The sequence below is a fragment of the Rhamphochromis longiceps genome, linkage group LG12, assembly GCF_057381845.1.
Source record: "Rhamphochromis longiceps isolate RC_006_pf linkage group LG12, R_longiceps_female_GT1.1, whole genome shotgun sequence".
Lineage (NCBI taxonomy): Eukaryota > Metazoa > Chordata > Actinopteri > Cichliformes > Cichlidae > Rhamphochromis > Rhamphochromis longiceps.
In genome coordinates this window covers 27,923,690-27,939,631 of record NC_140568.1, presented here as the reverse complement: position 1 = coordinate 27,939,631, position 15,942 = coordinate 27,923,690, and the positions used below count along the sequence as shown (strand labels likewise).

The 15,942-nt window shown below is 41.1% G+C and overlaps 4 protein-coding genes across 10 annotated transcripts in view; 2 read left to right on the top strand and 2 right to left on the bottom strand.

Moving 5' to 3' along the window:
* The first annotated feature begins 60 nt into the window (after positions 1–60).
* rilpl2 (Rab interacting lysosomal protein-like 2) lies at positions 61–3,067 on the top strand. Of its 2 annotated transcripts, none has more exons than XM_085425595.1 (4): positions 61–509; positions 595–743; positions 2,090–2,230; positions 2,640–3,067. In XM_085425595.1, the coding sequence occupies exons 1-4, from the start codon at positions 216–218 to the stop codon at positions 2,659–2,661; spliced, it is 606 nt and encodes a 201-aa protein (XP_085281721.1). In that variant the 5' UTR covers positions 61–215; the 3' UTR covers positions 2,662–3,067. The 2 variants fall into 2 exon arrangements, with proteins under 2 accessions (XP_085281721.1, XP_085281720.1); XM_085425594.1 differs by having other exon boundaries at positions 62–509; positions 592–743.
* On the bottom strand, positions 2,893–8,795 carry kmt5ab (lysine methyltransferase 5Ab). The gene is made up of 8 exons (XM_085425593.1): positions 8,639–8,795; positions 8,341–8,444; positions 7,054–7,201; positions 6,678–6,882; positions 6,470–6,557; positions 6,019–6,078; positions 5,722–5,912; positions 2,893–5,276 (listed from the first exon to the last, which is right to left on the bottom strand). Exons 1-8 carry the CDS (start codon positions 8,646–8,648, stop codon positions 5,066–5,068), a joined length of 1,017 nt encoding a protein of 338 aa, XP_085281719.1. The 5' UTR covers positions 8,649–8,795; the 3' UTR covers positions 2,893–5,065.
* Positions 8,796–10,134: 1,339 nt separating this feature from the next.
* On the bottom strand, positions 10,135–11,116 carry mtrfr (mitochondrial translation release factor in rescue). Its single transcript, XM_085425596.1, has 2 exons — positions 10,704–11,116; positions 10,135–10,608 (listed from the first exon to the last, which is right to left on the bottom strand). The coding sequence occupies exons 1-2, from the start codon at positions 10,959–10,961 to the stop codon at positions 10,378–10,380; spliced, it is 489 nt and encodes a 162-aa protein (XP_085281722.1). The 5' UTR covers positions 10,962–11,116; the 3' UTR covers positions 10,135–10,377.
* Positions 11,117–13,553: 2,437 nt separating this feature from the next.
* Positions 13,554–15,942, top strand: part of LOC146657479 (membrane-associated phosphatidylinositol transfer protein 2-like) — a 42,441-nt gene continuing 40,052 nt past the window's right edge. Inside the window, exon 1 of one of the 6 annotated variants that reach the window (XM_085425584.1) lies at positions 13,554–13,823. The gene's annotated coding sequence lies outside the window, so the exon portion shown is untranslated. Of the gene's footprint in view, positions 13,824–13,870; positions 14,683–15,942 lie in introns of those variants that run through there. The other 5 variants (XM_085425590.1, XM_085425583.1, XM_085425587.1 and 2 more) reach the window with 5 other exon arrangements.

Sequence of the window (15,942 nt, the reverse complement as noted above, 5' to 3'; positions counted from 1 at the left end):
TCTTTGTACTCACCTGTCGCTAGGATACTTTGCCCTCCTCTGCTGTCCGACGAGTCACGCCATTGGTGCGTGAGTGATGGGGGAAGTGCTGCTTCTCCAAAGTTAGCCACCTTCGCTCTGTACGAGCCGAAGTCGAGAAAGAGTGAGGTTTAAGGACTTATGAGTGGCATCCGGGGGAAAAAAAGTCGAGTTTATTTCGGCCGTCCCGCTGAGTCATGGAGTTTGGTGAGGAATCGTCACCAGCTCGGGCTTTCGAGAAGGACGCTTTCGAGCTCACTGTGGAAGATGTGTATGATATCTCGTACGTAATCGGAAGAGATCTGTTAAAAATCAGCAGCACTGGCGAAGAAGTGTCAGACCTACAGTTTAGGATAGTCCGTGTGTTGGAAATGTTTGAGACTTTGGTCAACAAGTACAACTTGTCTCTGGAGGAGCTGAAAATGGAGCGGGACAACCTCAAGAGCGAACTGGATAGGATCATCAAGGAGGGCTCCTCCAGGCCTGGCGCGGTGAGTTTGACGCTCTATAGTTCAGGCTCTTGCCAGATAGAAGTAGACCTTTAAATATGGCTTTTTGTTTTTTTAATCACAGCAGACTTCGGGACCGAACCAGCTGGTGGTGGACCTGACAGACCCTAACAGACCCCGATTCACTATGCAGGAGCTGAAGGAGGTGCTGCAAGAGAGGAACCAGCTGAAGGCTCAGCTCATGGTGGCCCAGGAGGAGCTTCAGCTGTACAAGAGGTAACCGGTGTGAAATGTAAAGTTCACTCTGGCTTCTAAGAGTACATAAAATAATGATAAATCTTTATTTATATCAGAAACATGTAGCTAATGCACCTGCTCAGTGTCAATACACCTGAAGACTGTGCGCTTGTAAGAGGATTTATTGATGGGCTGCTGTATAATGCTATGTCAGACTGGCTTGAATCTCATATCAGTTTCAACTAGAATTACACTGAGTCCATGGGGAAATGCATAAAATGATCAGCCACTCTATTAGGTACAACTTGCTAGTAGGTTGGACCACCTTTTGCCTTCAAACCTTTAATTCATTGTGGCACAGATTCAGCAAGGAGCTGGAAACATTCCTCAGATTTTGATGTTGACATGACAGCATCACACCATTGCTGCAGACTTGTGGGCTGTTAGAGGCTGTTAGATTTGGTGACTGTGGTTGCCATTTGAGCTGAACTCACTGTCATGCTCTGAGCTTTGTGACACGGCCTGTTATGGAAGCGGCCATCTGAGGATGAGTACACAGTAGTTATAAAGATCAGGTAGATGGTTTTTACGATGCTCAGTTGGTACAAAGAAGCCCAAAGTGTGTCAAGAAAATATCCTCTGCATCAGTATACCATGACCACCACCACATGCCTGAACCATTCAAACAAGGCGAATTGAGCTGTGTTTTCATCTTGTTTTATGGCAAATTCTGACCCTGCCATTGCAGTAGAACTCGAGATTCCTCAGACCAGGCACCATTTTTTTTAATCTTCTATTGTCTAATTTTGGTGCGACCGTGTGAATTTGAGCCTCAGTTTCTGATCTGAGCTGGTCTTTATAAGGCTAGCCTCTGTAAACCATAGAGATGGTCACGTGGGAAAATCCCAGCAGATCAGCAGTTTATGACATACTCAGACTAGCATGTCTAGTTTGACCCCCATGTTACTTTCAAAGTCACTTAAACCACCTTTCATTTCTATTCTGATGTTTGGTTTAAAGTTCAGCACCTCCTCTTGACCAGGTCTACGTGCATGAATCTATTGTGCTGCTGCCATGTGATTGGCTGATTAGATATTTTTGTTAAAAAGCAGTTGAACAGGTGTACCTAATAAAGTGCCAATGAGTGAATGTGACTATGTAATTATAACACTGAGTGCACAAATATAAGAACCACAACTAGCCAATGAATGCAAAAGGATATATGCATATTATAGAAGCCTCACATTTCATTGTCAATCACATCATGTTTTTTTTAATTTGTTGTCATTTTAAAGCAGCAAGATCGATCATGTCTCATAAAATGAAATATTAGCCTGTCTTATAAAATACTCTTAGTGATCATAAATATCCCCGTTCTCCTGCAGTGGGATCCTGCCACAAGCTGAACCAGCCATGGTGGAGGTGTCTCCATCTCCACCATGGCAGGTGGAGACACCTGCAGCTACAGAGCACAGACCAGCCATGATAAACGACACGAAAGAAGAGAAGACGACCATAGGCAAACTGTGAGTAACAAGCTGGCTCGGTTTACCAACAAAAGTATTTACAGATGACTAAAAATAATATAAAGAAAGCGGAAAAAAGGAAGTAAAAGTAGGCCTTGTTTTAAGCCGTGCACCTCAAATGGAAAGGATTCAGAAGAATTCTGAGCAGCAACCACATGATGCTGTAATAAGCTAGCAGGGAGATTGTTCTCACAGCCCGTCTCCTGTCTCCTAATGATATACTTGTGACTGGGTGAATTCATGCTGACGCTCAGGATGTTTGTCTGAGCAGTGAACGAGACGCAGAGAGAGAGTACGCCTCTGCCAAAATGCTTCCGTCAGTAATCACAGCCTCCCGTGATGCAGCGTTGTTTGCGTGCTCCATGTTCACCAGCGCTCCTTCAGCTAACTCTGACCTTTCTGTTTGTAGGTTTTCATTCAGGCGAAAATGAGAAGAAAAGCTTTCACGGAGAACTGACCATGTAGGAGACAAACAGGATTTGTCGGCACAATTAAACTCCTTTTGTACTTTTTAAGAAGTATTTGTCAGTTTTAATAAGCATTATATTTTGTACTAATTTTTAACCTAAGATGTTTTTAGAGTAGACATCTTTTAATTCTGTAAAAATAAGATATGGAAAGGAAACTGGAAAGTATTATTTAACAAGTGATGATCATGTTAGATGTTCAAGTTTATAATTATTTATAAACTTGAACATCAGCTTTTTTTTTTTTTCTTGTTTTTTAATGAGCCACGATAAGGTCTTTATGTAGGCACATTCCCATCACTCATCTCTATCTTGTTAATGAAGGTGAAATACCCAATCAAAATCTAATAATAAATTTGATTGTACTTGTGTTTTGTCTCAAGTTGAATATTTAAAAAGCTTTTGTTTTATCATATTTTAGCCAGATGCCAAAAATATTGCTAATACACAAATTACAGCATAGATTTACAGGCTTTAATCAGCAGATTACAAGGCTTTGTTCTTGCTGAAGTCCTCTCGTTGACTTCTGTTTTGTGTGAAGAAGGGTAGGCGGGACAAAAAGGTAACCCACTCTCATATTTCACTGAACTGTCTTTAGCTTTGTTGACAGTTCAGTTCATGCAATGATGGAAAAACCTGGTCACTATATTTAGATTAGTCACCAACCACCACATCGTAACACTGCTCCCACAGGCTCGTACTGTAGGCTTGACTGCTACATCACATCATCCCCTCTCTTCTTATCCTAAGATGCCCATCACTCTGGAACGGAGTAAATCTGCACCCTTCGAACCACATGACCTTTTTCATTGCTGCAGGGTCCCATTTTTTTGCTCTCTAACAAATGAACCCTTTTCCCCCCCCCAATTAGCCTCACTGATAAATGGCTTTAACACTACACACTTGTTTAACCCAATCTCAAGTGCTAGCTGCATGTGTGGAAATATTCCTACTTTCACTCTTAAAGCCTCGTCAGGTACGTTTTAAAGAAATTTTGTAGCAAATTTTGCTTTTATCTCCTAACTGCACTAAAGAATTTGTGGACATATAACATGGAGGGACCATGCAACATAGTATTTAGAGTTCAGTATCTGCTGGAGACCATTGCTGGATACAAGCCCCTCTACATGGGCTTTTATTTCTTTGTGCCCTCCTCTCCTACGTCCTCCTGCCTCTGACCTGGACATCAATTTCAGTACGCTATGTTGACGGATGTTTCAATTGCTAAAATAAATGTAGGAATTAGGCGATTAAAAAGGAGGGAAGAGGCACAGATGTAGTGTTTATTATACAGGTATTAGGTGAAATAGAGTTATTTGTATTCATGTTGTTTTAAGTTATAAAAGATGACAGTAATTACACTTTTAGCCTTTTACCATTTAAGATTTTATATAAAAATGCACCACACTGCATCATGTTGTGAGTTTAATTTTGAGGTGACAGTAGCGCAGGAGGTGGAACAGGTCACCAATGGCACTTTAGACTGCATGGCTAGAGACTGGACTCAGCGGAGTTGTTCTCCAATGTGTTCATTGTATGAATGAAGCAAGAATGACATGTGTTGCATATGGGAACCAGCCCATAATTAAGTGGCTCTAAATGTTAAATATCATCACTGTAATCACAGTAGTGGCTGGGCTATAACAGAACAATTCATAATGTACCGTCACTTTGCAATTTCAACAGAAGGTCTCATGGAGAAGAAACACTGCTGTAGTAAGTGAAAGAAATCTGCCAACATGACTCTTTGGGCTTAAATTGAAAGAAGTAAATGAGTTTATAAAAATAAATAAATAAAAATAAAAATCTATAATTTCTTTGGTGTGCTGTGAATGGCCCAGGCTGTAAAACCTGTGAAAATATAGTTTAAAAAAAAAAAGAAAAAGAAAAAACAATTCACAATGTTTGAAAAAGCCATCCCATGGGTCACATTGGAGTCTTCGCCAGGCCAATTCAGGCTCCTGGCCTTATGTTTGAAACCCCCGATGCACGATATGGTCTTGTCCCACCTGGAGGATAGTAGATGTGTCCCTTATTTAGTTATCGAATGCACCACCAATCATGTCACGGCAGGAATGAAGACCGCTTTATTCCTCAATTTACAGCACATGTAATAATTTACAAAAGCTAGAATGACAATTACTAAAGGAAACCCCGTTCACAGTGCAAACCTGCTTCTCAAAGAAAATGACTGCTACATTTCATAAAGATATAAAATCCTGATAAAAAATATACTTCACCAGCTGAAGTTTGAGCATCTATACAAAATAAAACATTTCAAGTATCACATCTTTTTCCATAAAGAAACTGGACAGCAGACGGGACAAATTCATATATTAACGGAAAAAAAAAAAAAAAAGTCAAGGTCTCAGTGTTTGAGCCATGGGTGAGCAAGGATTGAGGCTTTACTCCGATCGCCATAATCGTAAAGCAGCTCCTCGCCTGCATTGATGTCTCTGGAGGCGACCAAGATCAGGTGAGGCGTTCCATCGATGGGGTGAAGCCTCGTCTGGCAGTTTCCAGTTTTACAGTGGTTGATCAGCCTACCAAGCCGACTCGTTTCCTTTGTGGCATCAACACTGTGATACACAGACATGACTGTCACAACACAAGACAGGTGTCCATACTAAAATCACAGCTATTAAACTTTTGTTTTTAATTCTAGGAGATGTCTTTCGCATAATAAAATGTCAGCTAGAATAAAGTTTTATAACAGTGCTTTTTGTATTAAAGAAATAATTACTCATCCTAAAGAACACATGCTTTTATGATTCTAAAAAAACAAAACAAAACCAAACCTATGTACAACTAGAATTTCGATTTCCAGGGAGACAAAAATGACACAGAAAGTATTTGGAGGGGAAAAAAAAAAAAAAAAAAAAAAGTCATAGGGTGAATATATACAGGTCTATGGTGAGACGCCAACACTGAATAAACTGATGATTAAAGATTAATCTCACATACTTTGAAGGTTTGTGTGCACGGGTGTGAGACCTCTTGCAGAGCAATGCCATTTGGACTTACCAGTAAGTTTTGGATTGATACTGGAAGTAGTACATGTAACAGCCTGTTTGAGGATCCTCAGCGTACTGGGCCTCTCTGATTTTAGCTTCAGCCAGGTCCAGCAGGTCTCCGTGATACTCCACGACAAAATCTCCCCTTTTGAAACCACTCACAGCAAATACCCCTCTCCCCTTGCCGTCTATGTTTTTGACCTGTTCACAGTGAAAATGTACACTGGATTAGCAAATGTTGCTTAACCAGCATTCAGGGATCATGTCTGCATGCAGAGTTTTGTAGTGGCACAAATGTAAACATTACCTCCATTCCTTCTTCAATGTCATTCTTTATCAGGTCATCGAGGTGCTTGTGTTGTTCACTCTGTTAACAGTGATTAGATCATTTAGTTTAGTTTTTTTTTTTTATTAAAGAGAACATCAAGACAACTTTATATACATTTTTGTTTTAATAGTTTTGCCCCCTCCCTTAAGAATGGCTCGACAGCCACTCCACAGAGACCATTTCCAATGAGGCTTCAGTGAAAGAAACTAATAAACTAAAAGAAACTAATAAATTGTGTTATTTAACTGTTTCTTTGCCAACTGTGTAGACACAACTCATGGTTCATCCCTCGAGTTAGGTGCCTCTATGCTTTAATGAGTCATAGATCAGCATTTAGTGGCTTTCAAAAAGAAAAAAAAAAAAAGAAAAACCCAACCAAAAAATTTTGAAGTCCTTTCAGAAATCTGGAAAAGTATTAGTCAATACAGACCTTTAACTCTGCATTTGTTTTTCTGTTACTGCGCCTGATGGGAAAGTAGTCAGTGACCTTTCTGTTTTGAAGAGCTTTACTCTCCATCCTGAAAACAAGAGACATCAGAGTAATAAGTCATTATGCTTGTGCAAGTGAGTGTGAAAGAGTCCGTGCCCACCCCCTCTGTGTTTTTAATGAGACTGGCACGTTGGTGACATGTACCCACTTTTTTGCTCCCAGCTTGTGTCCATTTCTGCCCCGAGACTTGGATTTTGGGACACTGCCATCTGTTGCAGACCTGACGTCAGTATGCGAGGTGGAGCTTGGTTGCTCAGGTTGCTCAGAGGCCTTTTCTCTTGTTTCATCACTATGACAAGCCATTTCAGCCTTCTGGACTTTGGATACCTCAGCTTTCATTTTATTGGATGAGCCTTAAACACAGAAGAAACAAAAACACCACAAATATTTAAGAAGAACAGGTCAGTGAGCGCTACTACTACTAGTAGCCTGGAAAGTTGTGTAGCTCACATGAATGCTGATGAAACAGCAACTAAAAGGACAACAGTGAAATAACAGAGTAAGTGCTTAATTTAAGAATTTACCTTTTTTCAGTTTTGGCATATCTGGTTTAGTTGAATCCGAATCATTTCCTTCCTGAATGAGCGTGCTTGAACTGTCACTCAGAGGGGACCTGGGCTTGCTTGGAGTCCGTAGACTTGGGAGAACTGTCTGCACGTTACCTTTACAACCCTACAAAAATCATTATAAACATGGGTCATAAAGAGAAAGCTGTATGAGAGTGATCTGATGCAATAAACAAAGTGTAGCATTTCATCACTGTTCAGGAACTTGTCTAAATCTAGAGACATGTTGCACACTTAGCACTGTGCTTTCCAGCACCTTTGAGAACAGAAAACAGATTTTATCCATCGCTTTAATCCAGCCGAGTCCAAAAAAAAACAAACCATGAACAAATTGCAAAAACTGCACGGCTTGGTCTGGCAACTCTAACAAAGACTCTGTCCATAATCAGCTGTTTCTCACTCATTCAATACTTTATAACATATATAAAAAGGGAACACTAAACTGAGATTTTCTGACAGGACTTGCAGGAAAATCTGCTCACAATTTAACCGATTCAAATATCCAGTTTAAATCAAGTACAGGAATGTGGATGCAGCAATCTAAAGTAAATTAGGAGCATACATTCCTGACCCATACAGTGCGCAAACTGTAAAAAAGATGAGGCATTAATATTTTTCTGCCATTTGCAAGCCACAGGCCTAAATTTCAAATTGCTCAAATTAAATGTTCAAGTTTTTCTCCCTCTCTACTTGTGTGTCAAGCGGAGTTTCTCTCACAAGAATTCATTAACATGGTCAGTGAATCCTTGTACTACTGTTGGTCATTCACTCAGACACAGAGAAGGAGTAAGTTATAACATACAAATAGCTGTACTGAAACCAGGTGTCCACTGTGGCCGGACTCTGAGTAAGGACATGAAGGACCTAGAGGGAATCTCATACTTATTTTACATCCACTAGCTAGATTAAGCCCACTTTGATTAGATATTTTGTAACTATCAACCTAGTTACTTTGGTGTAGCATGAATACTCAGAAGGGAGGTGTTTATCAGTAAAGCTAAAGCTGTAAAACCTATAACATTAAAGTTAAAAGTCCAAAATGTAGGTCTTCTTTCAACCTGTCCAGTTGGGCCGTACTGGAATATCTGCCGGGCAGCTTCTGGTCTCCGGGCCCTTATTTTTGAAACCCCTAGTTCACAGCATGAAGCGGAGGATTTACCCCTTGCAAGAGTAACACTAATTGGTTTACCAGAAAATGTGAGCTTCCTGCTTTGGAGATGCATAAGCTGAGGAGAGCCTTGTTACCTTGTTATTTGCTGGCTTGTTTTCCTTTGTCTCCGTCAGTGAGGTTACTGTATCTTCAGCAGGGTTCTCTGGCTTTTTGTCGACTCTCAGCACATTTTTCTTCCCTGCATAAACATAGACATGAATAAATTTGAGCTCTTCTATCTAACAATTCATTGACATATACGACAAAAAAAACACTACCGCTGAGTTTTATTTGTAAACAGCCACGTGTATTTTAACAAACCTAGTCCCTTTTTTTGCGCTAACTAGCATTTAGCAGTCAGCTACTACACAAACAGCAACACGTCTCAGTTACCTTTTGCCATGTCAGTACACAAATAAAAATCCACAGAGGACGTGGGAGCTGTTAAATGCAGTCCTGTGTCTTCTGGTCCCTTACTGTACTCAGTTCACTGCAACGACAAATATCAGACCGCATCACTCCGGAGAGAGCGTGGAGGATTTAAAAATACTACTCCGCTTCTCATTGGCTCTTAAGTACAGACGGGAGGGGCTTGGGTTTGAAAACAGCTCTCTGATTGGCCCCAGCTGACGGCTCTGCGTGTTATCGGTCTCTTTGCAAAAGTTTTTCTCAGTGGCATTAAATAACAGTTAATGATAATTATTTTAATAGCAACACAAAACAATCTGTTTTGCCTGTTTACCTGTAAAGAGCTTATAAAAGTAATATTAACGGAATATAACATCGCAAAGATAAGAATAAAAGACAATAACTTACAGCTAGAGATCATGATTTTTACTTAGATATGGCTAGAATTGAGCACAGACCCACATTTGCTTTTTAAATAAAACTTTCTAAATAAAACATCCTATTAATGTAGAGAAAGAGATTTTTACTGACATCTAGTGGCAAAAGGATGTAAGAGGTACTGTTAAAAATTATGCAGACGTAATGGTCTGAGTATTGTATAAAAAAACAAAAAACTGCTGATCCGCTGGGATTTTCCCACACAACCATCTTTAGTGTTTTCAGATAGTGGTCTGAATGAGTAAAGATATCCAGTGAGCAGCAGTTCTCTGGGTTAAAATGCCTTCTTGATTATAGAAGTCAGGGGAGCCCAGACTGCTTTGAGCTGATAGGAAGGTAACAGTAACTCCAATAACCACTTGTTATGGTATTTCCTTGGCATACTTTATGCCCCTTGGTACCAACTGAGTATTGCTGCTGATCATCCCTTTATGACCACAGAGCACCCATTTTCTGATGGATAACACACCATGTCATAAAGCCAAAAGCATCTTAAACTGCTTGAGTACTCAAATTGCCTCCACAGTCACCAGATCTCAATTCAATAGAGCCCCTTTGGGATGCGATTGAACAGGACATTTATATCATGGATATTCAGCCTACAAATCTGTGCAATGCTATTATGCCGGTATGGACCAAAGAGGAATGTTTCTGACACCATCTTGAATCTATGTGAAAAGAATTTAGGTAGCTCTGGAGGGGAAAAGGGATCTAACTGGGTAGCAGCAAGGTACTTAAAGTGTCCAGCAACTGTAATTCATTTCAATGCAATTTTTCAGCATCCTATAATCAGTATAAATAGAAGCAAACGTTTTTTATGTTCATTTGCAATAGGTCCACTTATATATTACTGTGTTCTGGTGACACCTTTAGGTTTCAACATGAAGACATCCACAGATCAACTCGTCTCTTTTTAAGCTTTTTCTTGTGAAATTCAAATATGCTGAATGCTCCATGGCTTCCAAAATTTTTGCCATCCTACTTGAATCTAAAGGTAAACGAAGCAGACCCCCCTATTTAACTCAAGTTTAGACTCACACGAATAAACAACCAATCACACATAACTTTATTTTAATCCTTATGTGACACACTGATACTGTGCCTGTCTGAAGCTAAACAAATAAAATCTTGTTATTAGAGCTGACAGCACTTCTTCAGACTGAGGCTTTACAGACACAACGTGCAGGATCATTCAAGTATCTCTGACCTCACCGACCACACACACACACACACACACACACACACACACACACACACACACACACACACACACACACACACACCACTCATACAGTGTCATTTCCGGGCTTGGAGTCTGCAGCCAGCGCTTCTTTCAACAGTCTCTTTCTCTCCAGGTTCTCGTTGGCCTTCCTCCTCTTTTCTTGCTTCCTGAGCACAGACTCCTTCTTCTTCATCACAACTTCACTGAGCTCTCCTTTGTACGCAACGTCGAGTTTCTCCCTCATAATCTCTCGGGCACGTTTTCGATTTATGTCCACAGATCTGGTCTGGTGGCACTAGAGAGGAGATTAAAAGACAACAAACAATATCAAAGGTATTCCAGATGTACTGGACACCATTACACGATTAACTATTGGTGAACAAAAAGCACCTTCACCACGATCCCAGTGGGGATGTGCTTTAGCACCACGCAGTTGCTGGTTTTGTTGGTCGCCTGTCCTCCAGGTCCAGATCCTCTCACAAACTGCTCTTCGAGCTCATCCTCGACCAGGACAGGAAGGTCTATCAGGTCCTTTTTACCGGCTGCCAACACACACCTGAGTCCAGTGGGAGGGGGTCTAAGCAGCAGAGAGCCTATCCATGTGAGCCGCATGCGCACAAAGCTGGTGATCGGTACAAACACGGACATCACATCACAACACACCAGACCCTAACAGAGAGACAGTTTTCATTTCTCTAATCCAGAAAAAAAAAACAACAGGTGTCACAGGCTCACTCTTTCAGAGTCACGCTGAGCCTTTGTTTATGTTCCGGTTTGTCTTCTTTACGTCCGTCGTTGTGTTTTTCTTCGCGGATTGAATAGTGGGTATGCTGACTCTACAGCGCCACCACGTATCACTTAGCCACACTGGTGTACTTGAATAAGCGATTACTCTATTTTTCTAATTATTATCATTATTACTTTTCAACTTTAAGCTGTGATAGTGTTGATGGAGAAGTTCAGAGAAGGTCAGAAGGAGTTGGACTGTGTCTCTGGATATAGAGAAGGGACATGAAAGGGCGCCAGGAGAGAAACTGGTACTGTCATGAGTGAGAGACAAGTGTGAGGGTGGTGCAGGACAAGGGTGATTGGATGTCCCACTTTACGCAGGACTGGACAGCATTTTTATCCTTTGTCCTCCTGTCCCACATTCTGATTGGTTCTGCAGGGCATACACTTTTCTAAAATCTGACTTTTACTTCAATGTATAAAAAGGTTAGGGCTTTTGTTTTATTTTGTTTTCTATAGTCCAAAGAAGGTTAGATTTATCATGCCTTACCCCTCACCAAAAAGTCACAAACTTTGCTGATTTGATTGAATATGATGGGGGGAAAAACACAAAGAAAAGAAAGGGGGGGGGGGGGGGGACAAGGTAGGGTAATATGCATACATCCAAGCTGGAACCCAAAAAGTGCTACGAAACAGAAAAGCAGTGAAATAAAAGAAAATACAAGCATATATAAAGACTATTGCATAAGGTGACAGCCAAAGTTTGACCAAAATTGGGTCATGTAACAGGACAATGACCCAAAGCAGAGGAAATCTACCAAAGAATAGTTAAAGAACAAAAGTTAAAGACCAGCCCAGAATCTGATTTAAATGCTGTGTTGGGACTTTAAGAGAGCTATGTATATAAATGAGTGTCACCTTCCTCAATGAACGACACTGTGCTCTGTAGTGAGATTAAGGAGCAGGTAAAGCAACATTGTAAAAAAAGTGTGGCCTGAAATTCCTCCACAACATTGTGAGAGGCTAATAAAGTGACACAGAAAATGAGTACTTCAAGTTATTGCTGCTAAAGGTGGTTCTCCAAACTGCTGAATCAGTAGGCGTGTTTAGTTTTTCCACAACAGACTGCATAATTTTGCTTTTTTAGCAGCTGTGCCAACTGTAAATGCTTACACAGCTCACGTATATGTTTGTTATGTCAAAAATGTTATACTGCTGTAGTTCCAGCAGGAACTATAATAAAAGCTTTTATTGTGATGTGATTGTCAATAGGTTCACAACCATGCAAAGTAACTTTTTGATATGATTTCCTGGTTTTACACAATACATATATACTTCATTTAAAAATTTCCACGTTGTTATGTCTTTCACTTCTCAGTGTCCAGGCAAAACTTGTGAAAGAGATTCATTAGGTTGTCATTTCTGTAGTAATAACACAAAGACATAATAAATGTCAATAAATAGTAAAAAAAAGACTGCAAAACAGTTTCAACCAATTTTCCAAATGGATTGTTAAATGGACTGTGATGTAATGCTTCCTGTTTGTCCCTTAACAATGACTATAATTAGTAAAGCAGGAAACTTATGTGGGTCACAGGGAAAAGACAATGTCTCCAATGACCTGTGATGGCATTTCTTTTATAAACTAAGTGTGGGGACATTGAATTTCGAACATCTATTACTCTATCGTTTTTCTTTGGACATTTGCTGCATCTAATTTAAGGAATAAACCAGCGTTGTGTTTACACATAACAAACAACCTCGAAAAGAATCTGTTTTAAATTGTATCTTTAAGCCCTTTGTTACAAGCAACCTGTTGCAAAAATATCTCATCTGTATAAACTTGGATCTATAATCTAAAACAACTGCCACATCTCAGCATGGTGTGCAGTGTGCCCTTAAAAAATTTGAGGAAACTGAACAATTGGAGGACAATTATACTGCAGAAATATCTACAGTGGTGCAGAAAGTCATGTCCTTAAAAAACAGGAGCAAAGACCTGAGAGCCGAGAGATCTATCTGACCCTTCAGTTGATCCATTTACCTTTCACTGAAGCTTCACACGAAATAGTCTTTGTGTAATGACTTATTACGCAAGAACTGGACTGAAAATGAGTGGCAACAGGTCTTATGGAGTGAAATCTCTCTTTATCCCTTATGTACTGCAATTCCATGTATATTTGTGTGTATCAGTAAATCACTGCATCTATTCCTCATTTTTCCTTCTAAAATATATATAAGGGTGGTTCAAGGGAACAAAATCTAAAAAACTGTTAAATCTAATCAGTCACCTGCTTGGAATGCCACCAGTTTTATAACAGAGCTTTTTAAAAATAAAAAGAGATTATTTTAAATATGTCATTTCAACTCGTTAATTCATGATTCCAGTTTTTGTAGAATACAAACAGAGCAGAGTAAGTGTATCAGAAATGTGTGAGTCAGTGGGTATCAGTATGTTTCACCGTGAGGGCATTAACCTTTGTAACTTCACATCCTTTACCGCTTATGTCTGCGGAAATACGTAACCACCGGTTTGACCAGTTTCGAGCGTGTGCGCTGCGGCCAGCAGATGGCGCGTTACCTCACAAACCCCGCTCCGCCTGTAGTCAAGCTAAAGGATGGAAAGACAAACACCGGAAGTCCCGAGACGAAACCTTCAAATAGCTGACACAATGGCGTTAGTGGTCCCGTTCATTATTGGTTTCCTCCGAATAACACGCCGGTTAAGACCTGAATTGGTGCGAGGCTGAGCCACGGGGGTGTGGGGACAGCTGAAACCCGGTGAGTATTTGGATATATGTCATGAAATTGTCGCTTAGCAAACGAAAGGCTTTACATAACTTAGCTCTGCTGTCGCAATTTTCAAGAAACCGAATACGCAGCCAGGCCGGCTTTTATTTCGAAAGTGGTGCGGGGAAGCTCGCCGAGCTTTGTGTTGTACTTGGCAGCAGTTTATGTCGTGCTTGAAGGGACTGAAGTCTCGCCGCGGCTCAGACTTGAGGAATGATAACTTACGATGGCGAGAGCTCTTCTTCTTCCCGGTTCTCTGGACGGAGGCAGCACCCGCTGAGCTCACCTCACCTCGCAGGCGATTTATCCTCCTCAGCACCGGACGAGCCCAGCCGCCAACTCCTGGGAGGGCAGCTCGGATATTCAAGGACATTTTAACGTTATCATAGCTACCTTAGCCGTTTTTTATTTTTTTATGTATGTTTTTTTTAGTCGATTGAGGAAATCCAGCGTGTGCTTCTCCGGCGCAGCGATGTGGACAGATTTAGTAAACACTGACTGATCTCCTGTAACACGCTCGGGGGGCTGATGATGCTTCTCTGCGTGTCATCTTTACGTGTCGTACCCGCGCCCCCTTCCTCCTCTGCTGAAGGGCCACACAAGACAGCGACGTAAAGGAAATTAGTGTCCGACTTTCGATACGTCTCTGTCGGTTATGGCATCGTTTCCAGATCTCGTCAAGTGCTGAAGGAAACCCCGCGTTGCTGGAGAAAGTAGCTACCCGCCAAACCCTTCCTCATCCCCCCCTCTCCTGGGAAAAGGCTGATAAACTTTGCATTGCTGGAAGGTGTTGGGGAGAGGGGGGGGGAGGACCTGCCAAAGGTGCATCGCTGCTGTGCATCAGGTTCAGGTATGTGATGAGCCGCTGAGAGCCATCAATTTGTCATTACCGTGCTGCCATGTTGCTAGGTAACTAACTAACGGTGGGTTTACTCCAGTTCAGATTTGATAATCTTCTCCCGGAGATGCAACGTCACGTTAAGCACGTCTTATTTTACAAGGTGCTCCTACACCCAGCATGTTTAGATTAAGTTTGCATCCCTGTTCGGGGCTCTGGAGAGGAGCACCATGTTTTTCTGCTGCACACAGTTAAAGCTGATGAAATGTGCCCCTGTCTGTACCGACTGTCGGCTGTGAAGATCCTGTCACACACACTGCGTGTATTTTGGTAACATGCATACATTAATTTGCCTCTTAAGATGCACACTTATTTTTCTGAGACAATTTTCAGTGACAGCCAGCCAGGTGGAAGGATTTATGTAACATCCTGCTGCACATTAGAGCATGTTTGATGATGATGATGATGATGATTATTATTATTACCTCCCACTAAGCAAATTAACAGCAAAATGAAGGAGAATGCCAGACTTATTTGCTTATCTAAAAGCCTACATGCTACAAGGAGGTTGTGTGGTTTTTTTTTTTTTTTTTTTTTTTTTTTTTTGTTTGTTTTTTTTAGTGCATACCCAGGCATATTTTTGTTTCAGTATGACTTTATGAGTCTCAGCATCAAGAGTCACTTGACTCAGCTGGGCCTGGGTGAGTCATGGAGGCAGAGCTGACTTTGGAGGCTGTGGCGTCTGTTGTCCAGATGATGGCTGTGCTGTGAGGGGCAGGAGCCACTTTCACTGTGAACCCCTGTTTTACTCCCAACATTGCACCATGTCTTTAAGGTTTGAGGATTTTATTTCCAATGCATCTCTGCTAATGGCAGGGGCAAGGTCAGGCCTGCACTTGGGGTGTTTCAGCAAAGCAAGACATTCAGGAGACACCCACTATGATGGCTTGTTTCTCAACCAGTGTGCTCTGAAACAGGGTGGAAGCTTTTTTGCTTTTGTTTTTTCCTTGACATGTTAAAACCTGCATCCCGCTCCTTCAAGCCCCAAAATTTGTGTAACATGCTCGGCACAAGCTGCTCTGTAATCTTAAACCTTTTTTTGGCTGTCTCATTTTTGGGTGTCTCATTCAAGTACAATGAAAGCAGCAGAAATCTGAGCGGTACGTCCACTGCAGGTGTAGCTGACAAAGATTACAGGCATTCTGTGGGTTTTGGCACGTAATTCTCATCTAGGTCCCTTGTGGTTGAAACTTTTTAGACCAACATCTGTTT

What these genes read in the sequence shown, in the direction of transcription:
- rilpl2 (XM_085425594.1), top strand. Translation starts at nt 216, where the DNA reads ATGGAGTTTGGTGAGGAATCGTCACCAGCTCGGGCTTTCGAGAAGGAC. An exon ending in GCTCCTCCAGGCCTGGCGCG is followed by an intron (nt 510 to 591) that starts GTGAGTTTGACG and finishes TTTTAATCACAG; the next exon opens with CAGACTTCGGGACCGAACCA. An exon ending in GAGCTTCAGCTGTACAAGAG is followed by an intron (nt 744 to 2,089) that starts GTAACCGGTGTG and finishes GTTCTCCTGCAG; the next exon opens with TGGGATCCTGCCACAAGCTG.
- kmt5ab (XM_085425593.1), bottom strand. An exon ending in ACAAGCCAGCAAATAACAAG is followed by an intron (nt 7,202 to 8,340) that starts GTAACAAGGCTC and finishes TGATTTTTGTAG; the next exon opens with GGTTGTAAAGGTAACGTGCA. An exon ending in TATGCCAAAACTGAAAAAAG is followed by an intron (nt 6,883 to 7,053) that starts GTAAATTCTTAA and finishes TCTGTGTTTAAG; the next exon opens with GCTCATCCAATAAAATGAAA.
- mtrfr (XM_085425596.1), bottom strand. Translation starts at nt 10,961, where the DNA reads ATGTCCGTGTTTGTACCGATCACCAGCTTTGTGCGCATGCGGCTCACA. An exon ending in CCACTGGGATCGTGGTGAAG is followed by an intron (nt 10,609 to 10,703) that starts GTGCTTTTTGTT and finishes TCTCCTCTCTAG; the next exon opens with TGCCACCAGACCAGATCTGT.